General features: G+C 35.8%; 2 protein-coding genes across 4 annotated transcripts; both read right to left on the bottom strand.

Moving 5' to 3' along the window:
* Positions 1–622: 622 nt before the first annotated feature.
* On the bottom strand, positions 623–2,838 carry LOC113701021 (7-deoxyloganetin glucosyltransferase). Its single transcript, XM_027221465.2, has 2 exons — positions 2,249–2,838; positions 623–1,714 (listed from the first exon to the last, which is right to left on the bottom strand). Exons 1-2 carry the CDS (start codon positions 2,769–2,771, stop codon positions 774–776), a joined length of 1,464 nt encoding a protein of 487 aa, XP_027077266.1. The 5' UTR covers positions 2,772–2,838; the 3' UTR covers positions 623–773.
* Positions 2,839–5,132: 2,294 nt separating this feature from the next.
* Positions 5,133–11,713, bottom strand: LOC113700968 (haloacid dehalogenase-like hydrolase domain-containing protein At4g39970). Of its 3 annotated transcripts, none has more exons than XM_027221397.2 (11): positions 11,240–11,710; positions 11,045–11,138; positions 9,873–9,917; positions 9,738–9,788; positions 9,468–9,542; positions 9,343–9,376; positions 7,878–7,933; positions 7,741–7,800; positions 5,898–5,957; positions 5,703–5,749; positions 5,133–5,628 (listed from the first exon to the last, which is right to left on the bottom strand). In XM_027221397.2, the coding sequence occupies exons 1-11, from the start codon at positions 11,641–11,643 to the stop codon at positions 5,580–5,582; spliced, it is 975 nt and encodes a 324-aa protein (XP_027077198.1). In that variant the 5' UTR covers positions 11,644–11,710; the 3' UTR covers positions 5,133–5,579. The 3 variants fall into 3 exon arrangements, with proteins under 3 accessions (XP_027077198.1, XP_027077197.1, XP_071915894.1); XM_027221396.2 differs by having other exon boundaries at positions 5,328–5,557; positions 11,240–11,711; XM_072059793.1 differs by lacking the exon at positions 9,738–9,788 and having other exon boundaries at positions 5,328–5,557; positions 11,240–11,713.
* Positions 11,714–13,592: the final 1,879 nt, after the last annotated feature.

Raw genomic sequence — 13,592 nt, 5'->3', positions numbered from 1 at the left:
TAATCTAAGGTACTTGAGTATCATACATTCATGACTTGTTAAGAAATAACCAGATAATTCAAACTCTGGATCAAGATCTAATGCTCTAGTCTCTTGCCAAATGTTTTCTCAACCCTATTTTGTTCAATTTGACTATTTATTTTTATTTCATAGTTAGATATTAAACCTCTTGAATTTAAATTTTATTGCTTTCTTCTCATAATAATTAAAGTATGTAAAATTAACTCATCCCTGTAGGTTCGGCCTCTGAAATATTTTAGGTGAATTATTGCTATGATTAACCCTGTGCGCTTGTAAGAAATTGTCGATCAATAAGGATGGGTTGACGAGGCATTTCCTCATAAAAAGTTGTTGTTCGAATTCCGCTGTCAATGTAAAAACTGTATTAATAAACGATTGTAAACTCTCTTGTAAATGACTTATAGTTCCAAAAACATGCTCTGACCTATGATGGTAACCAAAGTCGAGTCCATCCAAATTTTTTCTTACCAAAAAAAAATCTTTTAATATAAGGGCATTATGTAATCATCATGTCATATTTTGTTAAAGGTTAAATTACCTTTCTACCCTCTGAAGACATCCATTTTGTTGGATTGAGGATGAAACCAAATAGCGAATACACTTGTAGTTAAAGACAGGCATTGGATTCTTAAGTAAAATTTCCACACTTCAAACAAGAAAGAATAAAAGTAAAGAGTACATGGTCGAAATGCTGAATAACTACGGACCATGATGTTCCTTGAATGGAATGAAAAAAGGGTTTAATACATCATTTAAATTTTAGGGGACAGAAGCACTTCTTCAATCATCTTGTCTAGATTTAAGTAGGAAGATCCACCCGGTTTTATTGCTTTTTGGGCTTTACTCTTCCAGTCCAATGTCTTCTTCTTAATCTCCTTGCCCTTTTCATCCTCCATTAACTCTTTTACCACCTTCTCCACCTGTGTTCTGTTCGCATTACTGTCTATCTCCACGCCAACATCCCAGTAATTGCAACAGCATAAACAATTAGGCTGTTGATCGCCGAAAAATGGCCAGCAAATCATTGGTACTCCAGCAGACAAGCTTTCAAGGATAGAATTCCACCCACAGTGTGTTAAGAATACAGCAATTGATGGGTGATTAAGAACAAGTTCTTGGTTACACCAAGTTGCTAACATCCCTCTATCCTTAGTAGCAGTCAGAAATTCAGGCGGCAGAACAACTGGCCCTCCATTAACAAGATCGGGCCTGATGATCCACAGAAAGTTTTGCATGCTATTAGCAAGTCCCCATGCAAACTCAATCAACTGATCTTCAGTCATTACTGTAATGCTACCAAAGTTAACATAAGCAACTGAGCCACGCCCCTTGGAATTCAGCCATTCGATGCAAGTATCATCTTCTTTCCATAGATTGGATTGGATGGATTCAGTGTAGTGGTCATCTTTCAGCATGTCGTTCATAAGCAAGTGAATTGGTCCAAGAGTGTATACATGATCCATCATTGAAGAAAATTCCTTCAAAATACCATGCTCTAGCTCGTCAAAAGTGTTCAAAATCAGGGCTGAACCCTGGCAAGTTCTTGGCATTAGCCTTATGAAATAGTCCACAAATTCATCCTTGGGATCACTTGTCCAGATTATTGTTGGCATCTCTCTTAAGCGTATGCTAGTGATTCCAGGAATCCAATCAATAGTGTTGTCCATGTACCCATTTGTAAAATAACTCTCGTCTGTAAATTATAACAGAAAAACATGACCATATTTATGACACGGGGCAAAAAAATTCCGGTCAACATCTTCTTATGTCAAAAGAATACGGAAGGAAATTAGCAACTGGGGAAACTGGATAGATTAAGATGACTTAGATTTTCCTATTTCCAATTGATCACTATTCTTGAGTTTATACCGGTTAGGGGAAATGAAAAAGATGAATGTCCGACATGCTAAAGAACAAAAGAGGAAGGTAAAAGTGCTAAATATTTTGAAAGAATTTCAGAATCGAAAATAAAGTGGAAAACATTTATTAAATTATGAAATCTTAAGAGGCCTCTTGAATTTCAAATGACATACAAAATTTGACTTAACCAATAGCTTGCTTTATCTAAACTACATGGTTGTATCGTTCATACATATATTTCTGCAAACCTAATTAGCCACCATATTAGCTGAAATATTCAAAAATTAAGACGTGTCCACTCTTTTCTCATTTCGTTTTATATATTCAAATCATGTGAAATGAACAATAATTAAGTTATACTCCATACCTTTAAGAGGTGTATACCCTCGTTCACGAAGATGAGGGAAGTGCAAGAAGCACATGACAGTGAATGCACTGACAGTCCAAAACAGTACATTTGGAAGTCCTAGTTCTTGAGCTGCTTCAAGTGTGAATGTTGACATAACAGTATCTGATATTATACGACTTACAGGAGGATAATCATCATCAACTGAAGCCCTTTTGTTGAGCTTCCTAACTAGATCAACGAAAGGACCGTAGCAATGTTTTTCAATTGAAAGACAAAGCTGGAAAACATCTTGAGTACAATCATCATTTTCAGATGGGGGGAGGCCATCTGGGATGGTCTCAAAATTGAAATCTGGCGAACCATCCAGAGAGTTGGGACCTCGTGACTTCAACAAACGCTTGTAGTTATATTCTGTGTGAACAAATGTTATGTGAAAGCCCTTGTGGTGGAGAAGTTTGGCCAACTTAAGCATTGCGCTTATATGACTTTGAGTAGGGTATGGGATGCAGATAACGTGAGGCTTCTCGACTGCTTTCCCCATGGTTAATTGCTCTTTCCTTTGCAGTTCATGTCCAGCTTAATTTGCTGGGGCTAATATATAATGCTGCGTGAATCATACTTTAGAGTTTTCTAATAATTTTATATCGATAGATATTTTCATACTTGTTTTTCCCTAGTGTTTATTTTATACGAAAAAACGACACTTCAACCATATTATTGATTATCATATACCAGATTTTTCTGCCAGCAACAAAAAATCGAGATTAGTTTTTGAAATATTTTATCTTTTCTTGAAAGGCGGTGTCCAGAAAATGGAGATTGATGTAGAGGAAACATACAAGATCAGTAGCATCGGATAGAAAGCAGTATACTGCCAATTGATCAGAAACGTTTGCCAATTGATCACTGACTTTTTTCCGGGCCGGTGACAAGAAAGACGTATGAGTTGTCCAGAAAATGATTGATGCAGACGAAATTAACACCATAGAGGAAATTATCACATACGAGATCAGTATCATCTGACATTTGATCAGAAACGTTCGTCAATTGATCATTGACTTATTCCGGGCTGGTGACAAGATCGCTGGATGAGTTGTGCAGCAAATGAAGGGTGATATGGATAACTCCATAAAATGAAAGCTCACTGTCTATGTAAGAGCAAGCGGTATAATCAATTTCAGTAGAAACATTTGCTGTTGAAGGACCATTACAAGTTGCTGTTCAATGACGGCAACTTTAAGTCATGTTTAGCGGTATTTGATTTGATTTTTGGGTTAATTCCACTTTGTCCCCCCAAACTTTGGACGATTATCCACTTAAATCCCTAAACTTCAAAATGAGACACTTAAGTCCCTAAACTTATAAATACCTCCCACTTAAGTCCTTGAACTTATAAAATGGGACACTTTAATCCCTAAACCCTTATAAAATGGGATACTTCGACCACCAACGGCATTCAGGATTTGTTAACAATTTTCCTTAAGTGGGAGGTATTTATAAGTTTAGGGATTTAAGTGTCCCATTTTGAAGTTTAGGGACTTAAGTGGGTAATCGTCCAAAGTTTGGGGGGACAAAGTGGAATTAACCCTTGATTTTTTTGTCAAATGTCAACTTGTATATATTTAGCAGTCTTTGATTGGTTTGTGGAAACCAATATATATTACTCTTCTAGTGATGGTTGGCATTTTACAATCTCCATAGAGTTTTAATTTTCAACTTTCTAAGTCCATTAGGGCAGAACTAAAACTCAAAAAAACGAACCAAATCTTTAAAAATAACCAAACAAAACCTGTTTGTGTGAGTTGCTAAATATCATTTGTATTCTCTTACACAGCTGATAGCTTTTGTAGTTTCTGATTTTTTGTGGACAAGATTCACAAAGTATTACTTTGTCACTTATATCAATTTTATTGGTGTGGTCCATAAAAGCTAAATCAACATCCAAAGCAAAAAAGGAAAATAAAATAAAACTGATAAAGACAAGACGGCCGACTCTGTTGGGTCAAAGCAAGCCGTGAATCGTGTGTCTAACCACTTTAGTATCAAATCTTCCAGCCTGCAGAATCCATCAAGAAATAGAATACTAATACTTAGCTCTCTCTCTCTCTCTCTCTCTTATTATTGAGGGCACATTGGAGCCCGCAAATCTTCCAACCTGCAGAATCTATCAAGAAATAGACTACTAATACTTAGCTCTCTCTCTCTCTCTCTCTCTCCATATATATATATATTTTTTTCCGGTTGGAGAGTAGAGTTCTGGACAATGTCATAGACGGAAACTAAAAGAAATGTCAGTGGCAATTATTCAAAGAAAAATAAATAAAGAAAAAAGTAACAGGTTAAGATTAGAGTACTGTGATTTCCCCTTCCCCCCACCGGCCACCACCCCCCTCAAAAAAGAAAAGAGCTTCGTCCATTTTTGCTGTCATTTGGTTGGTCGAAGATATTTGCTCTTATTCTTGTAGTTAAAAAGATGCAAAAATATATGGGGCATCAGAAGAAAGTATCCACCTTCCATGGACTCCGATTGTATGGAACAAACTCATTGTTGCAAACCTGATTTTGGTTGAGATTCTGCCAATCCCTCGAGATACCACAGGCACAAATATAATATCAAGTGACAGACAAGAGGTTTATGATGTCCTGGACACTCATAATGACCAACTTTCACCTTCACAAGACATAACATTTATGAATTTGAATCAAATAGTTGTCGGTTTCAATAGATACAAATGCAAAACATCTATTGCATCACCAGGTAATCGTTGGTAAGTAGAAAGGCAACAGGACAGAGCAGTGATAACCGGCCGGGTTCAACAAGCTAGCTTGGTTAGCACCTGGTGAAATTTACTGGTACTAGAATCTATGTAAAGTCTATAACATAAAAGAGAGAACAAAACAATTTAACTAAATAAGATTTTTTTAAAGGACGGTCTTGTCTTTCTCCCTTGTCCAAGCTCAACCAATGTTTATAAATTAATACAAGATACCCAAACAACAGGGGAGTTTTGAGTTTTGCCAAATGTTATAATGTTGACTTACGTGCATGTGGGACATGCATATACAATCACCCAGACAGAGACAGAGGATCCATATCTTGTCAGATGAATAACTTGGGTAGAGTGTAATATCTTAGGAGGAAGAGATACAATTTAATGTCTGTTTTTTATAAAAGATTCCAAAATGAATGATGATCTAAGTCGAGGATAGCTTAGCTTTTCACTTGCAATATCCTCAAAATTAAATACCAGTCATGTGATGGTACCTTAAATGACACACAGCGCGAACTTGTGAATCTGGCTATCGGCAGTGCAACCTGTACACATTCTAAGATATTGGATAGATTTTTTCAGTTGGCAGGCACAAAACTCTGAAGCAATATCTCTAAATCCTTCAATCTGCATTAGGACATACAAAATGGATATCAAGTGCAAACAAAGATTTTCTTGGAGTTGGTGACAGCAATGTTTACCTGACATCACTCAAGTCAGGGAACTTTGCTATTGCTTCTTTAAAATCCTGTATCAAATCAAAGAGCAATCTCAAACATATAATACCATACTAACAGTTGGTATCTCCGATGATAACGGACTCTGATCTAGCACCTCGTGAAACCCATTCCTCTCACCCAAGTATTTGAACAGGATACCACAAAAACGGGTCTTACCTGGTTAGCAGTTGAACATGTATATGTAATTATACAAGGCATCCCAGCGCCTGTTGCTGCCTGCAAAAAAATAATGTAGTTTTTACACATGTTAAATCATCACAGAGTAACTGAAAATCATGAATTAGCTTTCCTGTCAAAAGTAAACAATGAATTTTACTTTTTTTTTTGCTTGTTAATTATTAGAAATTTGTATGCATGAAATTTGCCAAGTTTGCTTTCGATTCCTCATGGAAATTTTGTTGGACTAAAGCTAGAAATCAGTGGAAGGGAGAATCACTTACTTGTGTAAAATCCTATCATAATGTTTCTATGATTCCAGTTCTTGTGAGAAACACTATACGGACTGAGTGAACCAACATTATCTACTTTGTGCTCAGTGATATTCTCGCAAAAATGTACATCATTCCAACACTAGGAAAGTTAGACCTTACAAAAAAATTCACCAATAATTGGATATAATAAGTCAACTCTCTGTTGCATAAAATCAACTGATTATAGCTTTTTTAAGCTGAAAATAGTTCCCATTTGACTTCTGTTTTGAGTTTTTTTTAAGTTGATAAAAGATGATTCCAAAAAGCAGCTCCTCAGGTGCTTTGAAATACAGCTTTTGGCATTTTAGTAACTATTAAAAGAATAACATATTTCCAAATTTTTTAAGCAACATCTTAGAAATCACTCAATAATAATGGGCAATAACGGGCTCCTAATCTACTATCTCTTATGTCTACTTTTGTTCATCTTCTTTAATTCGCGCATGTCCGAAGTCAGAGAACTTAAAAGATTGTATAGACAAGCTCTTGATTTTAAAAATGTGATTTACCCATGAACTAAGATTTCAATTGGATACAAATAGGATAAAGGCTTTAGGTGAATTTAGTTGATTTCGGTTCCACATCATCAACAAAAGAATTTCATTGTGCATCTTATATGTTAGCAGAAAAGCAATGAAAGGGATGAAGGATGACAAAGAAATGGTGGCACATTTAGAATTCTAATAAAATATCTATTTAAACTCATTACATTTGGCTGAAATACAGCTTAAAAATGGTCTAAATAAGCAAATGCAGTCGCCCAGATATTAAAATTTTCTGTCGGTATCCACAGATAATTACAGCATAAAAACTGAAACATTTTCAACAATGTGCCTATGTTGACAGTCTTGAGTGGCGTATTTACACTGGGGGCACTGGGGGCCCTTAAATTTCTATTATATCTATAAAATTTGATGTAATTTTAATGTGCCCCCTAGTGTTTTGTGTATCTATTGGTTTATAGGCCCCCACTGCCCCCCTTAAATTTCTATAATACCTATAAAAATTTGATGTAATTTCAAGTGTGTCCCCTAGAGTTTTGTGTATCTATTAGTTTACATGCTTTTAAAGTTGACTTTGATTTTACCCGTTGTTACAACTACTATAGAAAAGGTTTTCTTAATGATGAATATAGTGAAGAATCGGTTACAAAATAGAATGGAAGACACTTGGATGAATAATTGTTTAGTTACTTATATTGAGAAAAATATACTTCGTGAAATTCAAAGTAAAAAGGTTGTAAACCGTTATCAAAATATGAAAACTCATCATGAGCAATTGTAAATGCTTTAGTTTGCTTTTGAAATAAAATTATTATTACATTAATAATTTTGAATTTGTCTTTTGATGTTTTTCATGAAATATATGCATCATTTGTACTTGTTGATGAATATTTTTTTTCCTTAAAAAACTGAAAAAAGAGTAGGTAAAAAATATTAGAGTTGCTTTTCCCCCACTGAAAATTTTTTCTGGCTCCACCACTGGTCTTGAGCATTATAATCAAAGATTTTAAGAAAGTAGAGATTAACCTGTAGCCCAATAACACTATCCTCCACCACCAAGCAATCACCACCTGACACCCCAAGTTTCTGCAGAGTTCGATTTGCCATGTTCAGATTGGTAACTCAGAAGCAAAACGAATAAAAGTTTTTGCCATTTTGACAACCTTAGCAGCAGTTAGATAAATTGAAGGATTAGGCTTCTTCTCCTTCACATCATCACCTGCAAACCCAAGACAAAGTAGGGGAAGTAAGAGACTTTAATAGCAATTAAAATGGTCAATCAATACACACTAGGTTCACTATACAAAGTATTCTACTGAATCAATTGAATTAAACTGAAAATACTGCAATTTATCTCCAGGCATCATAATATTTTTTGCACAACAAAGATTAGGCTATATTTCAAAGTTGGGGGGCAGGGTTGGGTTGGGTGGTAGGGGGGAGGGACTGTAAGTGGGAGGTCCTGGGTTCAAGACCAGCTACTTAAAAAATAATAATAATAATAATAATAATAATAAATAAATAAATGCCATATTTCTAAGTCTTTACACTTGGTCAGTACAAGGAAGTAGTTTCAAAGTTTACTAATTCACGGCTTCTTTACTTTCAGAAGACCAAAGAAAGTATTGTGGGAAGTGGTATTCAGAAAACTCCAATTCATAATTTTATCTTTCAAGTGCTATTCCTCCTCTGCCTACTTTTCTCATAGACCTCGATACATACATGCACAATTACATTTAAATGTGTAGTGTATGCATATCAAAAGGTGTCATAGTAGATATACTGCATATGAAGTGAAAATATTTGTCATTTTATATGTAACTTAGTTAACATGTATTTGTCTATTAAGTATTCATACATCAAGACATACTTCAATATTACAGGGACAACACATTTTCCCACCATCAGAATCACAAATACAACTAGAAACAAAACAGTTAACAGCAAAAAAGTATATTTTATTAGTATATTTCTTCTCTGCTATTTTAAACCTGAGTTGAGGTGGTGCCAAAGCGAGGACTCCAACTAGGTAATGTCAACAGTCAAAGAGTCCACAAGAATTGCTAAAAATCATTATAACCATTTTAACAAGCATCATTGCAAGCAGTAAGGTGAATTTGATATCCTCAGCAAACTGTTTTGAGGAGCAGGGTGGCAATAAATACGTAATTCAAGAGATCATAATTGAAAATTTTGATTAGTATTAAACTTTTTAGACCAGTTATAAGCGACTTATGAAAACTAAACCTCCTCAAGAAGTCAGTCAAGAAAGCAATGATATATCCTTGTCTTTTAGAAAAAGTTAAACAATATCAAAACCCAAAATAAGCAACTAAAGATTCCACTTTTCTTCTCATATCTAATACCTAAGATATCATCCATATCATCCAGTTCAGATCACAGAATAGGTTTGCCTTGCAGATTCTGATTCGTCACATGACAATAAACTTCAATATTCTGTTCTAGAATAAATTAGGAGGATCAACCAGTTACCTTCGAGCACCATGCATATGAAATGCTCAGATAATAAGCATAAAAGCATAAGGTGGGCATTAGTAGAAATAAAATTTTAAGTTTAGCAAATACAGAGTCAAATCTGTAACATGTTAGCTAAAGAGTTTGAAGTACCCGCAAGGAAGCAATCAAGACCTTGGAATCGCTCCTAAAACAGAATCAGAAGTTTACAATAAGTGAAAACCTTATTTAAAGAAAAGAAAATGAATGGAAATAACTAAATCTAAGCAAGGGCTTACAATCCCTATTAAATTTTCAAGGCAGAGTACAACTGAGCTCTTGGTTGCTGCAGAGCAAATAGCCAGTTTCTTACCCTGAAACCAAGAGAGAGTAGGTATAACCTTTCTGATAAGAAAGAAGAAGCATACGAAAGTAGCATTCTAGGAACAGACAAGAATATATGTCAGAACCCAATAAGGTCATTGGTGATCTGATGCAGATCAAATGATCCGTATTTCTAAGTTCCATGCTGGAGTGTTAAAGTTGTGTTTATAGAATTTCTATCTTACAGAAGCCTTCGTCTCATCCATCAATCTTAAAACTCCTGGTCTAGGCTTAACCTGCCCAATATTATAGAAAGCCACCGTCATCATGTAATAAGAATGCAAACCACAAATACAGAAAGGGACAATAACAGCTCTTACAGTTCCAGATTTGATTATTTCTTTGTACCTCTCAGTCTTCCAGTCCTGCAAAAGCCACCAAAAATAGTCACCTTAGTCAACAATAAAAGTGTTTAAATGAACTTGAAATTGATACGCGAAAAGTTAATTTATACATCATAAGATTTTAGTCATAAGATTTTAAATGCATAAGTAACAAATCAAGCACTGCTTACGGCTGCAGAAGTGCTAATGAACTCAAATGTGATGGATGGTACTTGCTCACAGGTACAATGTAATGCTTATGCAGAGCGACATCATTTTCTAAGCCTTAAATCCATACAGCTATACTACGGAAGTCATGTAGTACGTAAGTAAAATATTGGAAAGACTTCCCAAAAAACTGCTGCTTGATTGAAGTTCTCCTCTCCCTTTGTTCTAAAGCATCCACTTAAGACTTAATTATTTGTCACGCTGATAACTAATTACAAAATGCAATCTATCTAAAAAATATGGGTGCTAACTCGGTTAACCATCAACCTACTATTTCAGAGGGCTTGATCTGATAATAGGTTCAAGATAGGTTTAGAAGTTTTCAGCATCAGAGCTATAGCTGAGAAACATCATCAAGATCCACCAAGTAAACTGGCGTTTCCATCTATAAGAAAAAATATCATATCAATGGCCATGGTGGCAGGGTCCTGAAATCTGAAAACCTCAAAAGGGTCTAAGTGCGCACAACACAGTTGCTCATAAAGGTATTCCCTGGAAGGTTAGAACGAAGCAGCATGCACGATATCCAAAATTGTCTTTTTTTTTTCTTTAGGATTTGTTGCAAATTTTTCCTGATAGTATGAATCGTTCTACTTCTTAGACTCTAAATATTAAAACTAAATTTATTGGCCATGGTTCTTAGACGACAAGGTCATCACCTTTATCTCTAAATTTTGGCTCTTTTTCAAACACTATTTTCAGCATTACGCTTTTCTAGTATTTTGGCAAGCTCAAGGACAAGGTAAATGCTCACAGGGAAGTTAACATGATGAAAAAACTAATAATAAAGTAAGCACGAGAAGAATTAGTAACAATAAAAGATTCACACTCTCCGAAATGATTGTTGCAAGTTTTTGAATTGAGCATGAAAATTAAAGAGCAATTAGCATAAGTAATAATTAACAATAAAGTGAAAGCAAACAAATAATTGGATACTCAACTTGAATAATGTCAACTAGCTTTTCTCTATCCTCTTTATTGTCCGGAGGCGTCTCAAAAATCCTTGAAGTTGGCCATCCATACTCCCCAAAATACCTAATAAAGGTAAAAGAAAACACAAAAATCATAATCCAAATAGGATTATCGAACAAAAATAACAAGTGAAGAAAATATAGACACAAGTCATATAAGTTTACCATCGCATTTTAGGTTTTCCACCGCCAATTCGATTCTGGAGCTCATCGTAGAACTCGAGTCCCCAATTGAGAGGTTCCGTAGCTGAAGAGGAGCAGCGGACGTTGAAGTGAGAGAAGGCGTCGTTGTAGGCTTGTCGGTGTAAGTGCTCGGACTCCAATATCACGCCGTCGCAGTCGAATATCAAAGCCTGAAGCGCCCCAGCCGCCGCGGCGGAGACCAAGAGAGACTTTCCCCTTCTTCTGGTAATCGCCGTCGGGGAAAAAGGAGAAGGAGATGGAGAAGAAGAAAGTGTTGGAAGAAATGTGGTGCGGAGAGTAGAAAGAGTGGTGCGAGAGGAAGAAGGAGAGAGTGAGGGATTGGGTGCGGAGAGGAGCATGGTGAATGATGAGGATGAGGACGCCATTGCTGGTTGCTGTGATGACTGATGAGTTGAGTGGTGTTAACGAATTTAACGACCTTCGCTCTTCTGGATATCAATTTCCAAACATTTATTATTATTAATAAATAAAAAAAAAGGGGGATGGCGGGGAAGGTAGTATGGATTAGTTGTGGTGGCTTTATGTTGGACTAGCCCATTTGATTTTGTGGAGCATTTTTCAAAAAGGGCCTAGTGACAGTTGCATTAACACAGCAGCAGCTTCAGCCCAAGTCAAGTCCTCTCTCTCCTTTTTATTTTTTATTTTTTATTTTTTTTACTCTCAATGGGAATTTCCACGCTTTGCAAGGGAGGGATTGATACTCAAACAAGAAACTCATGGTCACGTGACTAATATCTCTACCAGTTAAAGCTAGGTTTTGAGGACGAATCTCTTCAGTTTTCTCTTTGAGCGCAAAATCTAAATTTGAACTTGAAAAAAATAGTATGCCAAATTATTTGGTCTATTTGTTTTGGGTAATCGACAAATTCAAAACTGGATTTTGTGGTGAGGAAAAAAATCCCTCTTGCTAGTTAAAAATCAATTCCCATGAAGTTTAATTGCATATGAAAGAATATAAATATTCTTGGTGCAACACTAGCCAATTATGCCAAATATGCATCGTGACTAACAATTTTGTCACCATTATGGTAGATTTCTAAGTTCTGGCCTGCAAAGGCCAAAGGCACTTGCTCGAGACAAGAAAGAAACAGGCATATATAGTATAGGGAGACCACTGTTTTTGCTGCTATTCTTGTCCTCCTCTGGTTTTTTTCTAAGAGATTCTCTATGTTAGCATATATCACCAAAACACGGTAACTACCCTGGGATGCTACAGCTAAAAAGGCAATGATATCACTCATGAAATCCTGCAGTTCTGCATGTGTATCTGACCATCCAGGGGAAAATATATACATGTGTCATCAAGGTTCCTTTAGTAAATATCCAATAACCTACTAGCCTTCTGATAGGTAGTAAAACCAAATTTCTACTGTAACAAGAAGATACCCTCGAATGCATAGGACATGAGGGAAAGATCATGAAAATCCCAAGAAGATAAAGTAAGGAAGGACGAATGAAAATAGAATCAAAAGGATATAGAGAGGGGCAAAGGCAAAGCTGACTCAACTAACACCTCGTACATTCATACCTTTAATACTAGTGGTACAAGTCATTAATGTGTAAAACAGCAATGTCAATTTAATTTATATAAACTGTACAATGTGCATCAACAATAAAAATGTGCAGTACTTGTACAGTACTACTGCAAGTCCCCAAATTCTCCCAATACACATAAAAGTAACATTAAAATCAGTAGTCAGATAGTCTGCAATCAATCACTATACAAATTAAAGGCTGCATTATTCAATTTGTACACAATAAATATCTCTAACTTCCCTCAATTGATTGTCTTGTCTCTACTAGAATCCCATGGATAGAAGCTATAAATCTATAAAATCATAAGTTAATAATACTCATGCTAGTGCTAAAAGTTGAAAATAAACAATTACATTCTAGTAGTAGTACTAAAGATGAAATGGGATTTTAGGAAGCTAAGGATTGTAGAAGTGGCCACCACATCTGCATTTCCATCCAAGAGGCTTGTAATTGGAGTACCTGTTACCTACTGATGATGATGATGATGAGGGTGATGATGAATCAATGTGACTATCCGTTGTCGTTGTAGCTCGAGTAATTTGTCTTGGCTTGAGTTGGCTATGGCTTGGCATTGTGGGAACTTGAACTGCCATGCATGGATGACAATTGTTGCACTTGTTGTAGCAACTTGGCGGTGTTGAACCCAATCTTGTCTTTTCTTCAACCAACAAACCCTTAAAAATAAAAGGGAAAGGTTCAAGAAAACATACAAACTACTGGACATGTCTTGTCACTGTAAAACAAACATAGAAAAGAAGAGAACGAAGAAGAGGAGGAG

Source organism: Coffea arabica, chromosome 7e, assembly GCF_036785885.1.
Source record: "Coffea arabica cultivar ET-39 chromosome 7e, Coffea Arabica ET-39 HiFi, whole genome shotgun sequence".
Taxonomy (NCBI): domain Eukaryota; kingdom Viridiplantae; phylum Streptophyta; class Magnoliopsida; order Gentianales; family Rubiaceae; genus Coffea; species Coffea arabica.
This window is presented reverse-complemented; position numbering and strand designations above follow the sequence as displayed.

Excerpts from the sequence above, each read along its gene's own strand:
- LOC113701021 (XM_027221465.2), bottom strand. The coding sequence starts at position 2,771 with ATGGGGAAAGCAGTCGAGAAGCCTCACGTTATCTGCATCCCATACCCT. Across the intron at positions 1,715-2,248 it reads AGGGTATACACCTCTTAAAG|ACGAGAGTTATTTTACAAAT; the intron begins GTATGGAGTATA and ends TATAATTTACAG.
- LOC113700968 (XM_027221396.2), bottom strand. The coding sequence starts at position 11,643 with ATGGCGTCCTCATCCTCATCATTCACCATGCTCCTCTCCGCACCCAAT. Across the intron at positions 9,543-9,737 it reads TGGATGAGACGAAGGCTTCT|GGTAAGAAACTGGCTATTTG; the intron begins GTAAGATAGAAA and ends TCTTGGTTTCAG. Across the intron at positions 5,558-5,702 it reads CCTGACTTGAGTGATGTCAG|AATGTGTACAGGTTGCACTG; the intron begins GTAAACATTGCT and ends CCAATATCTTAG.